The 14,539-nt window shown below is 62.8% G+C and overlaps 2 protein-coding genes across 3 annotated transcripts in view; one reads left to right on the top strand and one right to left on the bottom strand.

The window, feature by feature from the left end:
* The window catches only part of LOC114067757 (protein FAM49A-like), a 4,909-nt gene extending 1,975 nt beyond the window's left edge, over positions 1 to 2,934 (bottom strand). The window contains exons 1-5 of one of the 2 annotated variants that reach the window (XM_027903417.1): positions 2,855 to 2,934; positions 978 to 1,099; positions 795 to 900; positions 432 to 568; positions 225 to 302 (exon numbers count right to left, since the gene is read on the bottom strand). In XM_027903417.1, the coding sequence (XP_027759218.1) occupies positions 225 to 302; positions 432 to 568; positions 795 to 900; positions 978 to 1,099; positions 2,855 to 2,924 (513 nt within the window). In that variant the 5' untranslated portion in view covers positions 2,925 to 2,934. Of the gene's footprint in view, positions 1 to 224; positions 303 to 431; positions 569 to 794; positions 901 to 977; positions 1,100 to 1,582; positions 2,006 to 2,854 lie in introns of those variants that run through there. The other variant, XM_027903416.1, reaches the window with a different exon arrangement.
* A 6,347-nt stretch (positions 2,935 to 9,281) lies between these two features.
* On the top strand, positions 9,282 to 12,419 carry HPCAL4 (hippocalcin like 4). Its single transcript, XM_027903420.1, has 4 exons — positions 9,282 to 9,383; positions 11,106 to 11,275; positions 11,422 to 11,637; positions 11,900 to 12,419. Exons 2-4 carry the CDS (start codon positions 11,114 to 11,116, stop codon positions 12,095 to 12,097), a joined length of 576 nt encoding a protein of 191 aa, XP_027759221.1. The 5' UTR covers positions 9,282 to 9,383; positions 11,106 to 11,113; the 3' UTR covers positions 12,098 to 12,419.
* The last annotated feature ends 2,120 nt before the right edge of the window (positions 12,420 to 14,539 follow it).

Raw genomic sequence — 14,539 nt, 5'->3', positions numbered from 1 at the left:
TGGTGGTGGCATTGCTGAGTGTTTTGAGCATGGGGGTGGCCTCGGCGTAGAAGAGGGACATCCTGTTGGCCATCTCGTTGTTCACCTCGCTCTCCGCGTCCAGCTGGGGAGGGGAGTGATGGGGGGCCATTAGGGTGGTTAATCACCCCGAGTCACCCCCGGCCCTGTGAACCCCTGGGGAGGGCCATCCTTGGTCAGGGGTGGGGACAGCACCATCCTTTCACCTGCAGGTTGTTGATGCGATTCCGGCTGATGGTCCGTCTGTAGTAGCTGAAGTCGTTCTGGATGGCGGGGTTGGTCATCTGGGTGGGAAACCTGGGTGAGGGGCTACAGCAAACCTGGGGGGGGTCCCAAAGGGCCCCTGCTGGCTCACACCTTTTGCACGGTCCCAGTGTGGGGCCCCCCAGTTCTTGTCCTGCACAGGGAGGTACCTTGAGCTCGTCGAAGCTGAGGGTGAAGTGGAGGATCTCGGCAAACTGCTTGGCCAGGGCTTGCTCCCGCTCGAGGTGCTGGGTCGGGGCGTACGGGGGGCTGGTGAGGGCCTCCAGCAGGCTCCGCAGGGCGTTCTCTGGGGACAAAACACCTCTGGTCCCCTCCTGCCTCTCTGCACCTCCCCATTCCTCCCCCCCCTCCCCAAAACGGGGAAACGGAGGCACGGGGCAGCACAGCATCCAGAGCTGAGCACACTCCACTGCCAGGACTCCCGCAGCCTGTCACATTTCTGCTTCCAGGGCAGGATGTGGGATGCAAGGAGGGGATTGCAGGGAAGGGGGGAGTGGGGGTCAGGCACTCACCCAACCGCAAGGAGAACTCATAGAAGCGTTTCAGCTTAGCAACGAGAGGGCAGACGGCGCTCCAGGCCCGCTCCTGCAGCCGCAGGTCCCCGGGGTTTTGGATGGCCTGGAGGGGGGAGAGCGCCAGCGGTTGCCCCAGGCTGTGGCGGGTGGGTGGGCAGCGGGCGCCGGGGCTGCACCCACCTCTCGGATCTCCTGCCCTGCGCCCGTGTACGACTGCAGCTCGGCCAGGATGGTCTGTGCCTCCTCCAGCACTGCGTTCACCTGGTTCCACACCGCCGTCTCGGCCTCCGTCGGCTGCGCATCTGCAGGGCAGCGCCCCGGGGAGAGAAACCCGGAGGGCTCTGAGCGGGGCCCTGGGCGGCGAGAGCCAGAGTGGGGTGCCAGCACCCCATCCCACGGCTCTCCCGCCAGTCCACAGCCCTTCCTGGCGGGATTCTCCCCCTGATCCGTCTCCTTGCCCGAGCTCGAGTCAAGCCGTGGAGTGGGGGGCAGGTGGGGGTGAGTCCTGGCTGCCCTGTGACCGCGGTCCTGCTCATGGGGGTCCCTGAGCAGCCCTCGGCCCTGGGCTGGCCCCATCTGCCCCGGGGGAGAGGTGTGGAGTGACAGCCCCCGGCCATGGGTCTGCCCCCCCCTCCCCGGGGAGACCCCCGGACGGCAAAGGTGGGGGGAGGATGTCTGGGATAGGCTCAATGCGATGGGCGACGGGTACAAGAACTCAAAATGGTGTGGATGTGGAACTCAGGATAAGTACGAAACAAAAAAGGAAAATAAAAATCCCATCTCACTTTCAAAGTCAAGGAAAAAATTAGGGCCTTGGTCAAGTTCGTTATAAGTCAACACTTTTAGAAGGTTCCCCATGTGAAACCTGCAAGAGAAGAAACAAGAGGAAAAAAGCATGATGGTGAGGTGGAGCTCGGGGAAGAGGTGCTGGGCTGTGGGCAGAGGCGGTGGCCAGAGCCCCCGTCCTCCCCCCGCTGCTCCCCGGGGGCTCGGGGGGCTCCTGGACAGTCGGGGGGGGGGTGACCCCTCATCTGCTCCCGGCCCCGAGTGCAGCCTCTTCCCCCCCGCGATGGTGATGAGCGCTGGCGGATGGGGTGATGGAGAGGAAGGAGGGGAGGGAGGAGGGAGCGGTGAGCGAGTCCCTGAAGTCTTGGCTACAGGTGTTCCCCTCCTCCAGGTGCAGAGTCAGCCCTGGAACGGGGCGTCCTGGGGAGCCCCATGGGCTGTGGAGGGGACTGGAGGCAGGAGAAGGCTGTGCTGCCTCAAAGGAACCTGGAGGAGCCAGGAAGGCCTCTTGCCGTGGGAGTGGGTGGCTGTGTGACCCCAGCCCTGGATATTTTGGAGGTGCCTGTGCCTGAGGTGGGTGTGCACGGCCTCTCCCTGCTGGGGATGGAAATGGGGCAGGGGCTGGGGTGAGTGGCACTGTTTTTTCCCTCCTCACTCTTGCTCTGAGCTGTGCCCCGGAGGGATTGCAGGAGAGGGAGTCAGAGGGGCCCTGGGGCTGTGCCCGGTCTGGCATCCTGCCACAGTGGCCACCGTCTCCTGTACACCCCCGTGCCCAGCCTGGGACGTCCCAGAGCTGTGCTTTCCTGTCCCAGTCAGTCCCTGATCCCCATCACTCAGTTCAGGCTGTGACCACTGCACCAACCTTTCCAGCAGCGCAGCTGGATCTTTCCCTCCTCCTTACCCAGCCTCCAGGCTGTCCCTGCCGTGATGGTGGCAGGGGACATGCCACATGGCCACCAGTGCCATCAATTACAGCAGCAGGCAGGTGGCAGGTCCCTGAGGTCGTCCTGGGCCGGGTCCTGCTGCTGGGATGTATCCCATATCCTGCCACTCAGCCAGGATGTCTCCCTGCACTTCGAGGGATGTGGCATCTCCTGGGGTCTCGCTCCCCTGCCCCACTCAGCCCTTTGCAAGGCGAGTTTGGGGCTGCCCCAAGGCACCTGGGGACATGGGGCTGCTCGGGGACACGGTGCCTGTCCCCATCTTCCAGAGAGCAGCCACAACAGTGGCCCCGGCCCCCTCCCCGCCCCCACCCTGCTCATGGGACTTACTTTCAAAATCCAGGAAAAAATGAGGACAGTTTTCTAAATCTTTGCCCAATACCTTTATCAGGTTGCCCATGGCCAGCAGACCTGAGCGAGAGAAACAGAACAGAGTGGAACAGCACCGGCACCCCTGAGCCCCCACGGTGCCACCCACCAGGATCTGCACCCCGTGGCCCCCATCACTCTCCCTCCTGGCCGGGCACAGAGGTGTCAGCATCCACCAGAATGTGGCAGCTCGGCTCTCTCAGCATTTCTGCCAATTCCCAAGGGAAGTGGGATGTGAATCTGGGAGTGCTGTGCTCCCTGGGGCACCCCTGGCCATGCAGCCACCACTGACACACCCCAGTTCCCCCACCCCAGCACCCCATGCTCGCCTGAGGGTTGGGAGGCTGCCCCAGGTGACCCCCATGGGGTCATGCCTTTGCTGATGGGGCTAGGCATAGACAGGGGAAGATCCCAACTGGGAATTGTGCTCCATAGACTTGGTGTGGGGGTCTGGTGCCCCCGCTGGTGCATCCCACCCACCCCACGGCCGTGGTCTTGGGTCTTTACCTCAGTGCCCGGAGTGGCAGTGGTGGCTACGGCAGGAGCAGGGGCTGTGCCACCCCCTGAGTCACTGCATGGGCTGGCAGGGACCTGCAGGCAGGAGGGTGAGAGGGTCAGGGCACCCCACTGCCCTGGGGACCAACTGGTGGGTGACCAGGCTGGATCCCACCACCCACCTCACGCTGCCACCAGCCTCATTTACCTGGGTTATTTTTAAATTACCATTGGCAGCTCACCAGGCACTGAGCTGAGTATCCCTGTCCCTCTTCACTCCTTGGGGGACCTGCCAGCAGCCCGGGGACAACCCCAGGGCTGAGCCATCTGTCCCCATCTCTCCTTGGAGAGGCCAAGATCCCCGGGGATGACTTTCCCAGCTCCACTGGTTAGGTTTGCTCTTTTCTGCGTGTTGCATGAAGATCCCTTTATGCCTCTGATGAGCCACAACCCAAATCCTGCAGGCACCGGGATGCTCCCCCCGTTCCCTGTCTCCCACCTTTCCTACAGGGATGTGGGGAAGTCGGGATTGGCCCCATGGTGTTAGCGGGCTCCAGGAAGCAGTCACGGGTTCAGCAGATTGTAATTAAGCATTTGGGTTTAATTAATGAGGCAGGGGAAGGGGAGAGGGAGAGCCGGAGCAGCAGTGGAGAGGGAGGGGGTGGCCTCGTGGCTGGGATGGAGCTGTTGCCCCTCATCCCAGTGCTCCCTGCTCACCCCCAGCACAGCCCCTCAGCATCAGCAGTGATGGCTCTGCCTTCTTTCTCCTCCTCCTCCTCCAGACTCAGTAAGTGGTGGCTTTACGTCGAAGCTGCACCAGACTGACACTAAAATTCAGCTGCTTTTTGGGGGGAGCCAGAGCACCCGTGTCCCCCACTGCACGCCCCTGCCTCAGTTTCCCCCCCGCGTGGTGGGCGCTCGTACCCCGCGGTGGCACAAAGAGCTGCCCTGGCACCGTGACGCCGAGGTTCATCCTGCCGGCTGCTGGGGAGTTTTGGAGCGGTGCTGAGGGCGTCCCCGGGGTGCTGGGGCAGCCAGTGTGGGGGGAGATTGGCACCTGGTCTGCCCCAGCATCCTCACACACGCTGTGACGGGCGTGCGGGCGTCCTCGTGCCCTTGAAAGGGAGACTCGGGGCCGGGATTTGTCACTGCTGAACTCTGCCTGTGCCCAGGGAGGGGGCACGGACAGGGCCCTGCGCTCCCAGGTGTGAGGACACCCCCTCTGTGAGGCCAGAGCCGTGGCACTGAGGTTCGGTGCTGGGTGGGAGTTTGGGGATTGCTGCAGCCCCCCTGGGCTGGGGAGGAGGATCCTCTGGGGGCTCAGCCCCTGATTTGCACGATTTCCTCGGCCCCAGGTGCCCACATTCCCTGGTCACCCTCGGCCCAGGGAGCCTGGGGTACCACAGCACATCCCCCCAGGGCAGGGGGGCTGTCGGGGAGGGCGAGGGGCTCCCTCCAGTGCAGGCTGCTCGTTGCTGTGAGGCTGAACTGGGGGAACCGTGCACCCCAAATCCACTGGGAAAGACCCCCCCAAACCGGGAGCGATCACAGAGGAATGTGCTGCTGGAGGAGGGCTGGGAGCAGCAGGCTCCCTGTCCTCAGCCACACCCGAGGTGGCCCCGGGTTCTGTCGCTCCCTGCGGTGGCCTCATTGCACCCCAGCCCTGCTCTGGCACCTGCTCCTCTCCCCGAACGTCCTGCCCCACGGGGACCCCAGGGCAGGTGTCACCTCCATGGGGACATCCCAACCGATGGGGTGAACCTTCCCCCCACCCTGCTCCAGGCAGGGCCAAATCCTGCATCCAGGCGCATCCCTCCCCACCGCCGGCAGCACCCCGGTTGGCCACGCCGGAGGGGCGGCGATGCCCTCAGATCAAGTCCCTCCGTGTCACCGGGGGCCGTTTTTGGGCTGTGCCCCTTCGCCGCCGGCGCAGCATCGCTGTGGGCACCGCAGGTTGGTGCAGCGCCGCAGCCCCGGCCGGGGGCTGGCTGCCCCTTCCCCCTGACCTGGTCTCGCAGCCCCCCGCCCGCCGGGTGCCCCCCGGGTGCCCCCCACCACCGCCGAGCCCCTCCTGCCGCTGCCCCCCGCCCATGGCCGCGCCGGCATCGCCGCAGCCCTTGCAGGGTCGGACGAGCGGTGCCTGAAGGATTTTTCGTGGAGGGAGAGATACCTTATCCCGGGAAATCAGGGTGTTGATCCTAAATCCCATCCCAGGATCAACCAGGACACCCCCAGCCCTGCCCAGGGTGGTGCTGGGGCTTCTCAGCGCCGCGACCCCCCCCGGTTTGGGAATCTCCTTGGGCAGAGGGTGGTGTGAGCCCCCCGTGGGGCTGAGCCCCCCGAGTGGGGCCGGCGGGGTGCGGGGGGCTCCCCTCTGCCTGGCTGCGGCTGCGGATGAGCAGCAGGATTTACCGCAGGGCTGCCGGGAGCCGATCCGCAGCACTCAGCCGGCGCGGGCGAGCACCCACCCGTGCTCCCGCACCCACCCGGGGCCACCGCGGGGCTGCAGAATCCCCGGCGTGGCGAGCATCCACCGCATCTCCCCCCCGTCACCCACCTCATCACCCCCAGCCCTGGGATGCGTGCACCGGGTTAGGGGCGCAAAGGGAAAGAGGGGTCCCCGCGAGGGGCTGCTGGCGGTTTGGGTCCCTGAGCGGGGGGACAGCCAGCTCCTCGCCCCGCTCTCAGGCCTGGTGGCCTGTCCCCGTGCCCGTCCCCCGTGGCGGCCCGTGCTCACCGTGGCCGTGGGAGCCCGAGGCGCGGGCGGGCGGTGGCGGCTGCCGGGGAGTCTGCGGATGCTGCCGGATCGCGGGGTGCCGGGGACGAACCGCCCGCCGTGTGCGTGTGCCGCCCTGCGCCAGCTGCCGAATGCACCACAAAGACCACCATAGCCCCCCCGGCCCCCCCTCCACGCCACTGGTGACGGTGACGTCTCAAGTGTGAGGGAGACGGGGATGTTTAACCCTCTGCGTGCCGGCCGGGGAACCTCTGCGGCCTGACTGGGGGAGGGCTCCGGCTCCTGCTGGGGGGGGTGGGGAGGGGCTGCTCCCTGGTTTGGGGGGATATGGTGACACCGAGAGGGTGCCTGTGTGTCCCTCCACATCAGAGTCTGCCTGGCTCAGCTCCGAGAAGGGGGAGGGAAGTCCCAGATGTTCTTCTGTTCCTGAGCCAGCCCGTGGATGGCACTTCTTGCCCCCAGTCCCTTCTCCAGGGTGGAGGACCTCACCTGGTGGCATTCCCACCGGAACAAACCAAACCCATGCCCTGGGACCCCCGTTTGTCCAGGCAGCACCCTCTGTCTCCCCTGAACTGGGACCAGGAGTGGTTTGGATGGCATGAACCGGTACAGAGCTGTTCCCACAGGGCTCATGTGGGAGGTAGGAACCAGGTGGGGACCCCCAAAATTGGACTGGTTCTGCTTTTCCACCCTGCACTCCCCTTTTCCTGGGCCAGGGCTGAGCATTACAGTGGGGACATCAAGAGGCATCCCTAGTGTCGTGGGCACCCCAGGTCCAGCTTGCCCAGTGGCACACTGGTGTCGCCCAGGGACACGGGGTGGGTGACACTTCTGTGGGTGACATTGTGCAGCAAAGCACGGGTGGGTGCCCACCCTCAAGCACCCCAAGGCACCTGGCACCAAGGCTCAGCCCTGGATGCAGTGAGCAGGGAAGGGACCTGAGCTGGGGATGGTGAGGGACCAGGGAAAGGCAGAGGCTGCTGGTGAGGAAACCTGGCTCGAAGGGGAGGAGCAGCAGAAGAAACAAGCGAGAAATCCTGATTTTGGCCCTGGCTGTGTGGCTGCTGCCCAGGGTGTCACTAGAAAATGGGGGAGGTTGTGGGATTGCACTGGCTGTGACCATCATTCACTGGCCTCGAGGGACAGTGTCCATCCCTGTTCACATCCCTGCCCAGCTGACCCCACTCAGAGTGACGGGTCCTGCCCAGCACCGTGTGATGGTGACACTGATGGGAGTGGAGCACTGGGAGGTCACAGATGGGCTGGCTGAGCCACCAGTGCCCCAAGCACGGCTGGTGTCACAGCCGGGTGACCTGGCAGTGCAGCGGGATGAGGACTGTTGGAACTCTGGGTTAAGCAGATCCCAGCAGTCTGGGGGGGGAGAGGGGGGGCTGATCCGGCTGCAGCAGCCCCAGGCAGCTGCCCCACAGCCCTCCCCATCGGGCACAGCCCCCTCGGGCCGTGCTGGTGCAGCCCGTAGCCGCTGGGGGAAGCTGCAGCCCTTTGCATTCCACGGAGTCGCTGGATAAGGAGGTTTTTAGGAACCGGCAGGGCCCCGGCAGCTCTGCACCCCGGGGACCTCGAGGCTGGGAGCTGGGGGGGTACTGCAGAGAGCAAAGGGCTGTCACAGAGCCAGAGCTGCCTGCAGAGCCAGTGTCCACTCCCCAAACACCCTGCTGTCCACTCTGCAATCCCAGGGACAACGTCCCATTTGAGCCTGGGCTCATGTTAGGGTTTGGGGTGCCACAATCTGGGCTGAGCTGGGTGCTGTGATTGGGGCCACTGGTGTGTCCAGCCCCCAACATGCCCAGGCAGTTCCCCAGCACCACAGCTTACAGTGTCACAGCCCCAAAAATTGGGACACTCCCGTACCACACAGTCATCCTTACCCCCATCCCCAGGGCATCCCTGTCACCTGGCACTCCCCTGCCTCTTGGAGCCGTCCCATGTCCCTTAGGCAGCCCTGTCCCATGAGCTGAGCTGGGCCGGTCTCAGCCCTGGCAGCCGCGCTGCTTCAATTAAGCCCTCATTAATTTTTCAGTCCCCCTGCACTCCCCGAGCGAGAGCGGTTTGCAGAGCTGCTCTAATTGATGTCTTCTCGACTTCAGCACCTGAGAACTGGCAGCAGGTCTGGGGGGGCTTCATCCCCCCGAGCTCCTGGGGAGGCTCACAGAGAGGTTTTTGGGGCCGCACAGAGCCGTGTGCCCAGCAGAGTCTGGGGGGGTGACACAAAACCCACGAGGCTGAATCGCCCCATTCCAGGTGGGGTCCAACCCTGGGCACGGGCACAGTGCAGGAATGTCACGTCCAGCCATGGGGGTCCAGCCCTCCTGCCCCCAGGGTGGGGGGGGGGGATGGAGCCCTGCAGTCCCACTTCTCACACACAGCTGAAAATATTTGGGTTTTTTGTAACCCGGCCCTGTCTCGTCTCCAGCTGGGGCAGTCTCTGCTGCTTCATGCAGCCACCTCTGCAGAAACGGTGGGTGCACCTGAGAGCACGTGCCATGGAGAAGGTCTGAGCACCCCATGGCACCTCACAGCCCTGTGGGGATGGGATGGGGACCAGTCCTGGCTGGCTGGAGACTTCATTCGGGCTCAGTGGCCACCAGCTGCAGAGGGACAGCTGTGGACAGGCCCAGGTGGCACTGGGATCACAGCAGGATGCCAAGGTCACCGGGAGAAGCACTCAGCTATCTCCATGGAAACATCCCACGTTCGGTTGAGAAGATCAGAGTGGTTTTCTTGTCCCTTTCCCCTCTGTGCTTCAGCTGTGGCTCTGCCGACCAAGAAGCCACTCGTGTGTCCCCAGTGAAGGCAGCATGGGGACGTGTGCTGGGTGCCAACATCCCCTGGCATCCCACTGCCAGCATCCTCCCTGCATCCCAGTCCCAGCATCCCCTGGCATCCCACTGCCAGCATCCCCCCAGCATCCCACTGCCAGCATCCCTCCTGCATCCCGCTCCCAGCATCTCCCAGCATCTCCCAGCATCCCAGGACCGATTCCCCTCCCAGCATCCCTATACCCCCCCAGTATCCCACCTCGACCCCCCACCCCGCGGCCCCTCCCGGCTGATTGACAGCGCTCCCAGCCAATGGACCAACGCTGCCGCCGGCGGGGACGGGCGGCCCGAGGCTACAAGAGGGGCGGGCGCGGCGGGGGCTGAGCCGGCGGATGGACCGCGGCCCCTCCGGTACCGGCACCGGCTCCGAGCCTCGCCCGGCCCCGCCGAGCCGCCACCTGCCCGCGCCGCACGACAGGTAAGGGCTGTCGGGGCCGGAACCGGGGCTGGGTCCCGGTTCCCCGGTGCGGAGCTGCCGTCGGGGCAGGTACCGGGAGCTGCGCTGCTCCCGGGGCTCGGTTCCAGCGGGTGTCGGGGCTGGTGCCCCGGAGCCGCCTCCTCTCCGGGTGGGCAGAGCACCCCCGCGTCCCCATCCATCCCCCTGAGCCCCTTCCCTACTCCTTAGGGTGCCGGTCCAGGGGTGATGCTCTGTGCTGCCCGGGGTGCAGCCCTTGAGGGGGACACCTGTAGTAATCCCCCTCTGTCCTGTTTGGGGACCAGAAGCCACTGATCAGTGATGATGTTGGTGCTTTGGGGTGAGTGGTTTGTGCTAAGCGTGTGGTGGCCCTTCTGGCTGCTGTCCCCTGCCCTGGTGTGACTGGGTACTCCTTGGAAAATGGAATGGAGGACTGGGAACCAAAGGATGTTGCTCTGCAGTCCTGGCCACTCTGAGGGCTTTGCTTGCAGGGTAAGGTGTGGTGAGATGCTGCCTCCTCCTTCCAGTGTGACCGGTGGGAGGTGTGGGAGGACACGGGTATGGATCAGGGAAGGGATGGCCACAGTACCTAACTGGTCCCAGCAGCTTAGGACTGGACTGTGGTGCTGGGGGACACTCGTACAGCCCCCCAGCAGAGCTGGGATGGCTGGGGAAGCGTTGTGCTCCGTGGGAGTCTGGACATTCCCTCCGCTCCGGCTGCCGAGGGGTGCTGGGTTAGGCGCTGCCACGGCAGACAGTGACAGATGCTGGTGGGATGATGGGGCAGGAAGAAGCCACTGCCTGTGAAATTAGCTGGGAATGAGGCTGGCTGGGAGCACGAGGACCTCCACATCACTGCAGGGCTCATCCCAAGGGTAACCCCACGTCCCCCCAAGGCCCACACAGCTGGGACATCAGATGCTCCAAAGGAAGATGGTGCTTGGTTGGGCTCCAGGTGAACTTCTACTCAACTTTCTCCACGGAGAGAGAAGCTCCAGGAGCTCTCAGCAAACCATCTGCTGCTCAGGCTGAGCGGCGCTGGCAGCCAAGGCTGCGTGGGAGCGGGCACGGCGTGTATCGGAGCAGCTCCGCGTGCTGCCCACGCAGCCACGGGCTCCTGGCACTCCCTGCTGCTGGCAGCCCCCTGGCACAGGCGTGGGGGCCTGGCCAGACCCCATCCTCACCAAGGGCTGGCCAGGAGCAGGTTGTGCATCACTGTGAGTGATGCTGCGAGTCCCAAGGTTCAAGGGAGGATTTTATGTGCTGTAACGGCAGGCTCTTCGTTGTCCTGTCCTTGGAGAGGGACAAGTGAAGTGGAACTAGGAGATCTTTGAGGTCCCTTCCAACCCAAACCATTCTAGGATTCTATGACTGCGGCCTGCTAAAGGCCATGGGAAGAATTCTGGATCTTCTGTTGCTTTTTGGGTGGTTTTCTGCAGGCAAAAGGCGGCTGAGGAGATGGGAGGCTGCAGGTGACGCTGCTGGGTGCACTGGGGGGCTGCCCCAGGGCCAGCTCCTGCACATCTCCAGCAGCAAAGACCACAGCCAAGCATGCTCCCAAGGAGCACAGTCACTGTCCTGCACGGACACCCACCTGCCAGGTGGGTCAGCTCTAGCGTGGGGAAGAGGGATGTGGGACCAACCAGCTGCCAGGCTGGAGGAGGGCCCAGGAGGACCATCCCTCTCCGTGCCTGGTGTGTAGGAGTTGTGTGTTTTCCCTCCCAGGGGCAGCCATGGGCAAGCACAGCAGCAAGCTGGCCCCAGAGGTGCTGGATGACCTGGTGAGGAGCACGGAGTTCAGCGAGCAGGAGCTGAAGCAGTGGTACAAGGGCTTCCTCAAGGACTGTCCCACCGGCATCCTCAACCTGGAGGAGTTCCAGCAGCTCTACATCAAGGTGGGCTCCAGCTGGGAGTCCTAGTGCTGCCTGTGGGGCTGGAGCACCCGGCTCCTGCTGGGCAAGGGTGCTGCTTCGGGTGCAGCCTCTGTGCTGAGCTCCCCCCCCCTCCCCTCATTTCCATCTCTCTCCTCTCCTTCCCGCAGTTTTTCCCCTACGGAGACGCCTCCAAGTTTGCCCAGCACGCTTTCCGCACCTTCGACAAGAACGGGGACGGGACCATCGACTTCAGGGAGTTCATCTGTGCCCTGTCTGTCACCTCCAGGGGCACCTTTGAGCAGAAACTCAACTGGGCCTTTGAGATGTATGACCTGGATGGGGACGGGAAGATCACACGCTTAGAGATGCTGGAGATCATTGAGGTACCAGTGCTTAAAATCCATGGGGGTAGCTTGCTTTTTCCAGGCTTTTCACAGCTCTTGGGTCCCTTTTCACACCAAAGAATGAGTTTTCCTGCCCAGAGCCTTGTCTGAAAGGTACCAAATGTGCACCAGATTGTAACTGTGCAGCAGCATAGAACTCAGTCCCAACAGAGCAGAAATCCTGTGCCCCTTGCCCTTATCCTGGGACATCCTGCCCATCCAACATTCCCACACTGGTACTTTGCTTCTCTTCTTCCTCCAGGCCATTTACAGGATGGTGGGGACTGTGATCATGATGAGGATGAACCAAGATGGGCTGACACCCCAGCAGCGTGTGGACAAGATCTTCACGAAGATGGACAAGGACAAGGACGACCAGATCTCCCTGGAGGAGTTCAAGGAGGCCGCCAAGAGTGACCCCTCCATCGTCCTCCTCCTGCAGTGTGACATGCAGAAATAGAGCCCTGGGGCTCAGTACTGGACTGGCTGCAGCCAAACTCTGCTCCCTGTGGTGGTTTCAGTGTCCACGTTTTGCTGAGCCCCTCTGTGCCCGCTTGGCCCCAGGCATGAGCCACGCCCCATCCCTCCTGCTGCCCATCCACCTCTGCTCCAGCTGTGTCCTGGACAGCCCACATTCCACACCCTCGAAGGGTAGAGCCTGCTCTGGGTGTTGTCAGCTTGAGGTTACCCCAAATCAACCTTATCCCATCCTGGAGCTGGACTCCCTGCAGCCAGGGACAAGTTTCCTGGCTCCCCAGGGCTGACTGTTCCCACATCCCTGTTGCTTTCTCCCTGCTTTCTCCTACTGCTCTGATCCTAACTCTGTCCCCTCTCTGCTGCCCTCATGGCTTGTGATGTCTCCAGGGAGGCAGAAAAGTTCCAAGTCCTAGTCCTGGTCTCTCCTTTGCTGGTAATTCTCTGGAAGGGTGCCCAGAGGGGCCAGGGCTGGCCCCAGGGTGCTGAGGAGCTTGGGCAGGGTGCTGCACTGGCTTGAGCTTCTCCACCTCTGCTTTTCCTGCTGGGAACAGCCAGGGTTGGTCAGGGGACTTTAGGGGAGAACAGAAGTGTCCAAGGCCACCCTTGGATGGTGCCCATGTGTGATCCCAGCAGCCACCTTCCACCCCATCACCTGTGTGAGCTGGCAGAGCGAGTGAGTGACCTCCACAGCTGCCCAGGCAGCATCTCAGCTGTTTTGTGGCATTTCTGACCTTCCTTGATATTGAGGTGATGTCTGGGGTCCCAAATTGAAGGCAGGGGCTGCCTGACTCCTCCGTGGGCTGCCCTGGGGCAAGGTCAGGAGTTGAGGCACATTCAAGTGCTGCTCCTGGTGTGTGGTGCTGCTGTAGGGACTGGTGGCTCCTGGACTGGGGCTGTGGAGAGGTGTGGATGGCTCCTGCACCTGCTGAGCCTCCTGGCAAGGCTCTGAGACCACAAGAAACATGCCTGTCCCTCCTTCCTCTCCCATCCCAGCCTGCTGCATCCATCCCTCCTACCCCAGGCCAGGAATATTGTCACGGGTCGGTGTTTAGTCTGCACGTTGTGGTGTTGATGACTGCAATATCTGTTAGGAGATGGTGAAGTTGTCATCTATTTTTTTAATGGAAAAATAAACTGCCCCCTGTGTATGGTGTTCCCCCTGAGGGGCTTGTTGGGGGGCAGCTGCTGCAGCTGTGGGGAGGGTGAGGTCCTTTTCTCCATCCTCATTTTCCCTGTGCCTTGTTTCCTCTGGCCTTTCTTCTCCACCAGCAGCTTGCACAGACGGTGGCTGTTGCTAAGGAGCTCTCACCAAATTTTAATGCTTCTCTAATCAATCAGGCAGGGCTGGCTCCTGGGCAGCAGTGCTGACTCCCAGCTCACCCCATCCCACTTGGGGTGCTGCAAATCACCTGGTCTGTCCTGCAGCAGCCAGCACATGAGCAAGGAGATGGGAAGGTTCCAAAGGCAAAGCTGGGTGTGTATTTTTAGGAGCGCTGCTGAGGGGAGAGCTCTGCACCCCGGGTTTGGCTGCTGTGCTTTCCAGGAGTGTGCGTGTGTGTTCCCAGCTCAGCAGTGCTGGGGAAGGAGGGACAGGGCAGGTCCTGCTGTGTGGGGGCCTGGGGATGTGCCAGGGCTGCTGCCTGAAAGGGCAGCAACTCAAAAGCTTGAAGAGGGGACTCCAAGAATAGCCTCAGCGATCCCGGAGCTCTCCAAGCTCCCGCTTCCCTTGGGGCCACCGCAGAGGAAGTTTAGGTGTTTCCTCAGGAGGGACCTGAAACAGCCCTGGGGAAAGGAAGTCTTTGAGGCTGAAATGGTATCGAACACCCAAAGGGTTTGGGATCCCTGGAGCCAGCCCTGCTTACCAGCACCCAGCTGGCTCTACTCTCCTAGCTGAGCCTCAGTGTGAGTGAACTGGTGTTGGATCAATCTCATGAACAGGCTGTGGTCCACAGGGAGTGTTTTTCTTCAGCTGTAGCACAGGGCTTTGGGTGAAAAAAACCTGCTGCTGGGCTCTGTCCTGGGGCTCTGTGACCTTCTCCCAGGTGCTTGCCCTGGTGCAGGTGAGACAAGGTGGGATCCTCCATCGTATGCCCCTTCCTGGCTGATGGGTTTTGGTCTCTGGGGCTTCTGGGGGTCTGCTGATCGTGGTGTAGATTTTAGTCTGGGCTGAATGCCGGGCTGTATGTGCTGGTTTGTGTCCAGACTTGATGTCACCAGCACTCCTGGGAGTGGAGAGCCTTAATTAACACCTATGCTCGTTCCATTAATTAGTGCACGGCCCAGGTAACCCTGGCACAGGGCAGGGCCCCCCTACACCTTTGTCCTACCGTGCTGCCACCATCGTGGCTGCTCCAGCTCCCAGCTCTGACCACTCTCTTGCCCTTCCCGCTGCCCTGGCCTCGGTGCCACCCTGTGCTCTCCAAGG

The sequence above is a fragment of the Empidonax traillii genome, unplaced genomic scaffold (assembly GCF_003031625.1).
Source record: "Empidonax traillii isolate 1590-97213 ecotype Southwest subspecies unplaced genomic scaffold, ASM303162v1 scaffold958:size599741, whole genome shotgun sequence".
Classification (NCBI taxonomy): Eukaryota; Metazoa; Chordata; class Aves; order Passeriformes; family Tyrannidae; genus Empidonax; species Empidonax traillii.
The sequence above is the reverse complement of the archived record's forward strand: the minus strand, read 5'-3'. Positions and strand labels throughout refer to the sequence as shown.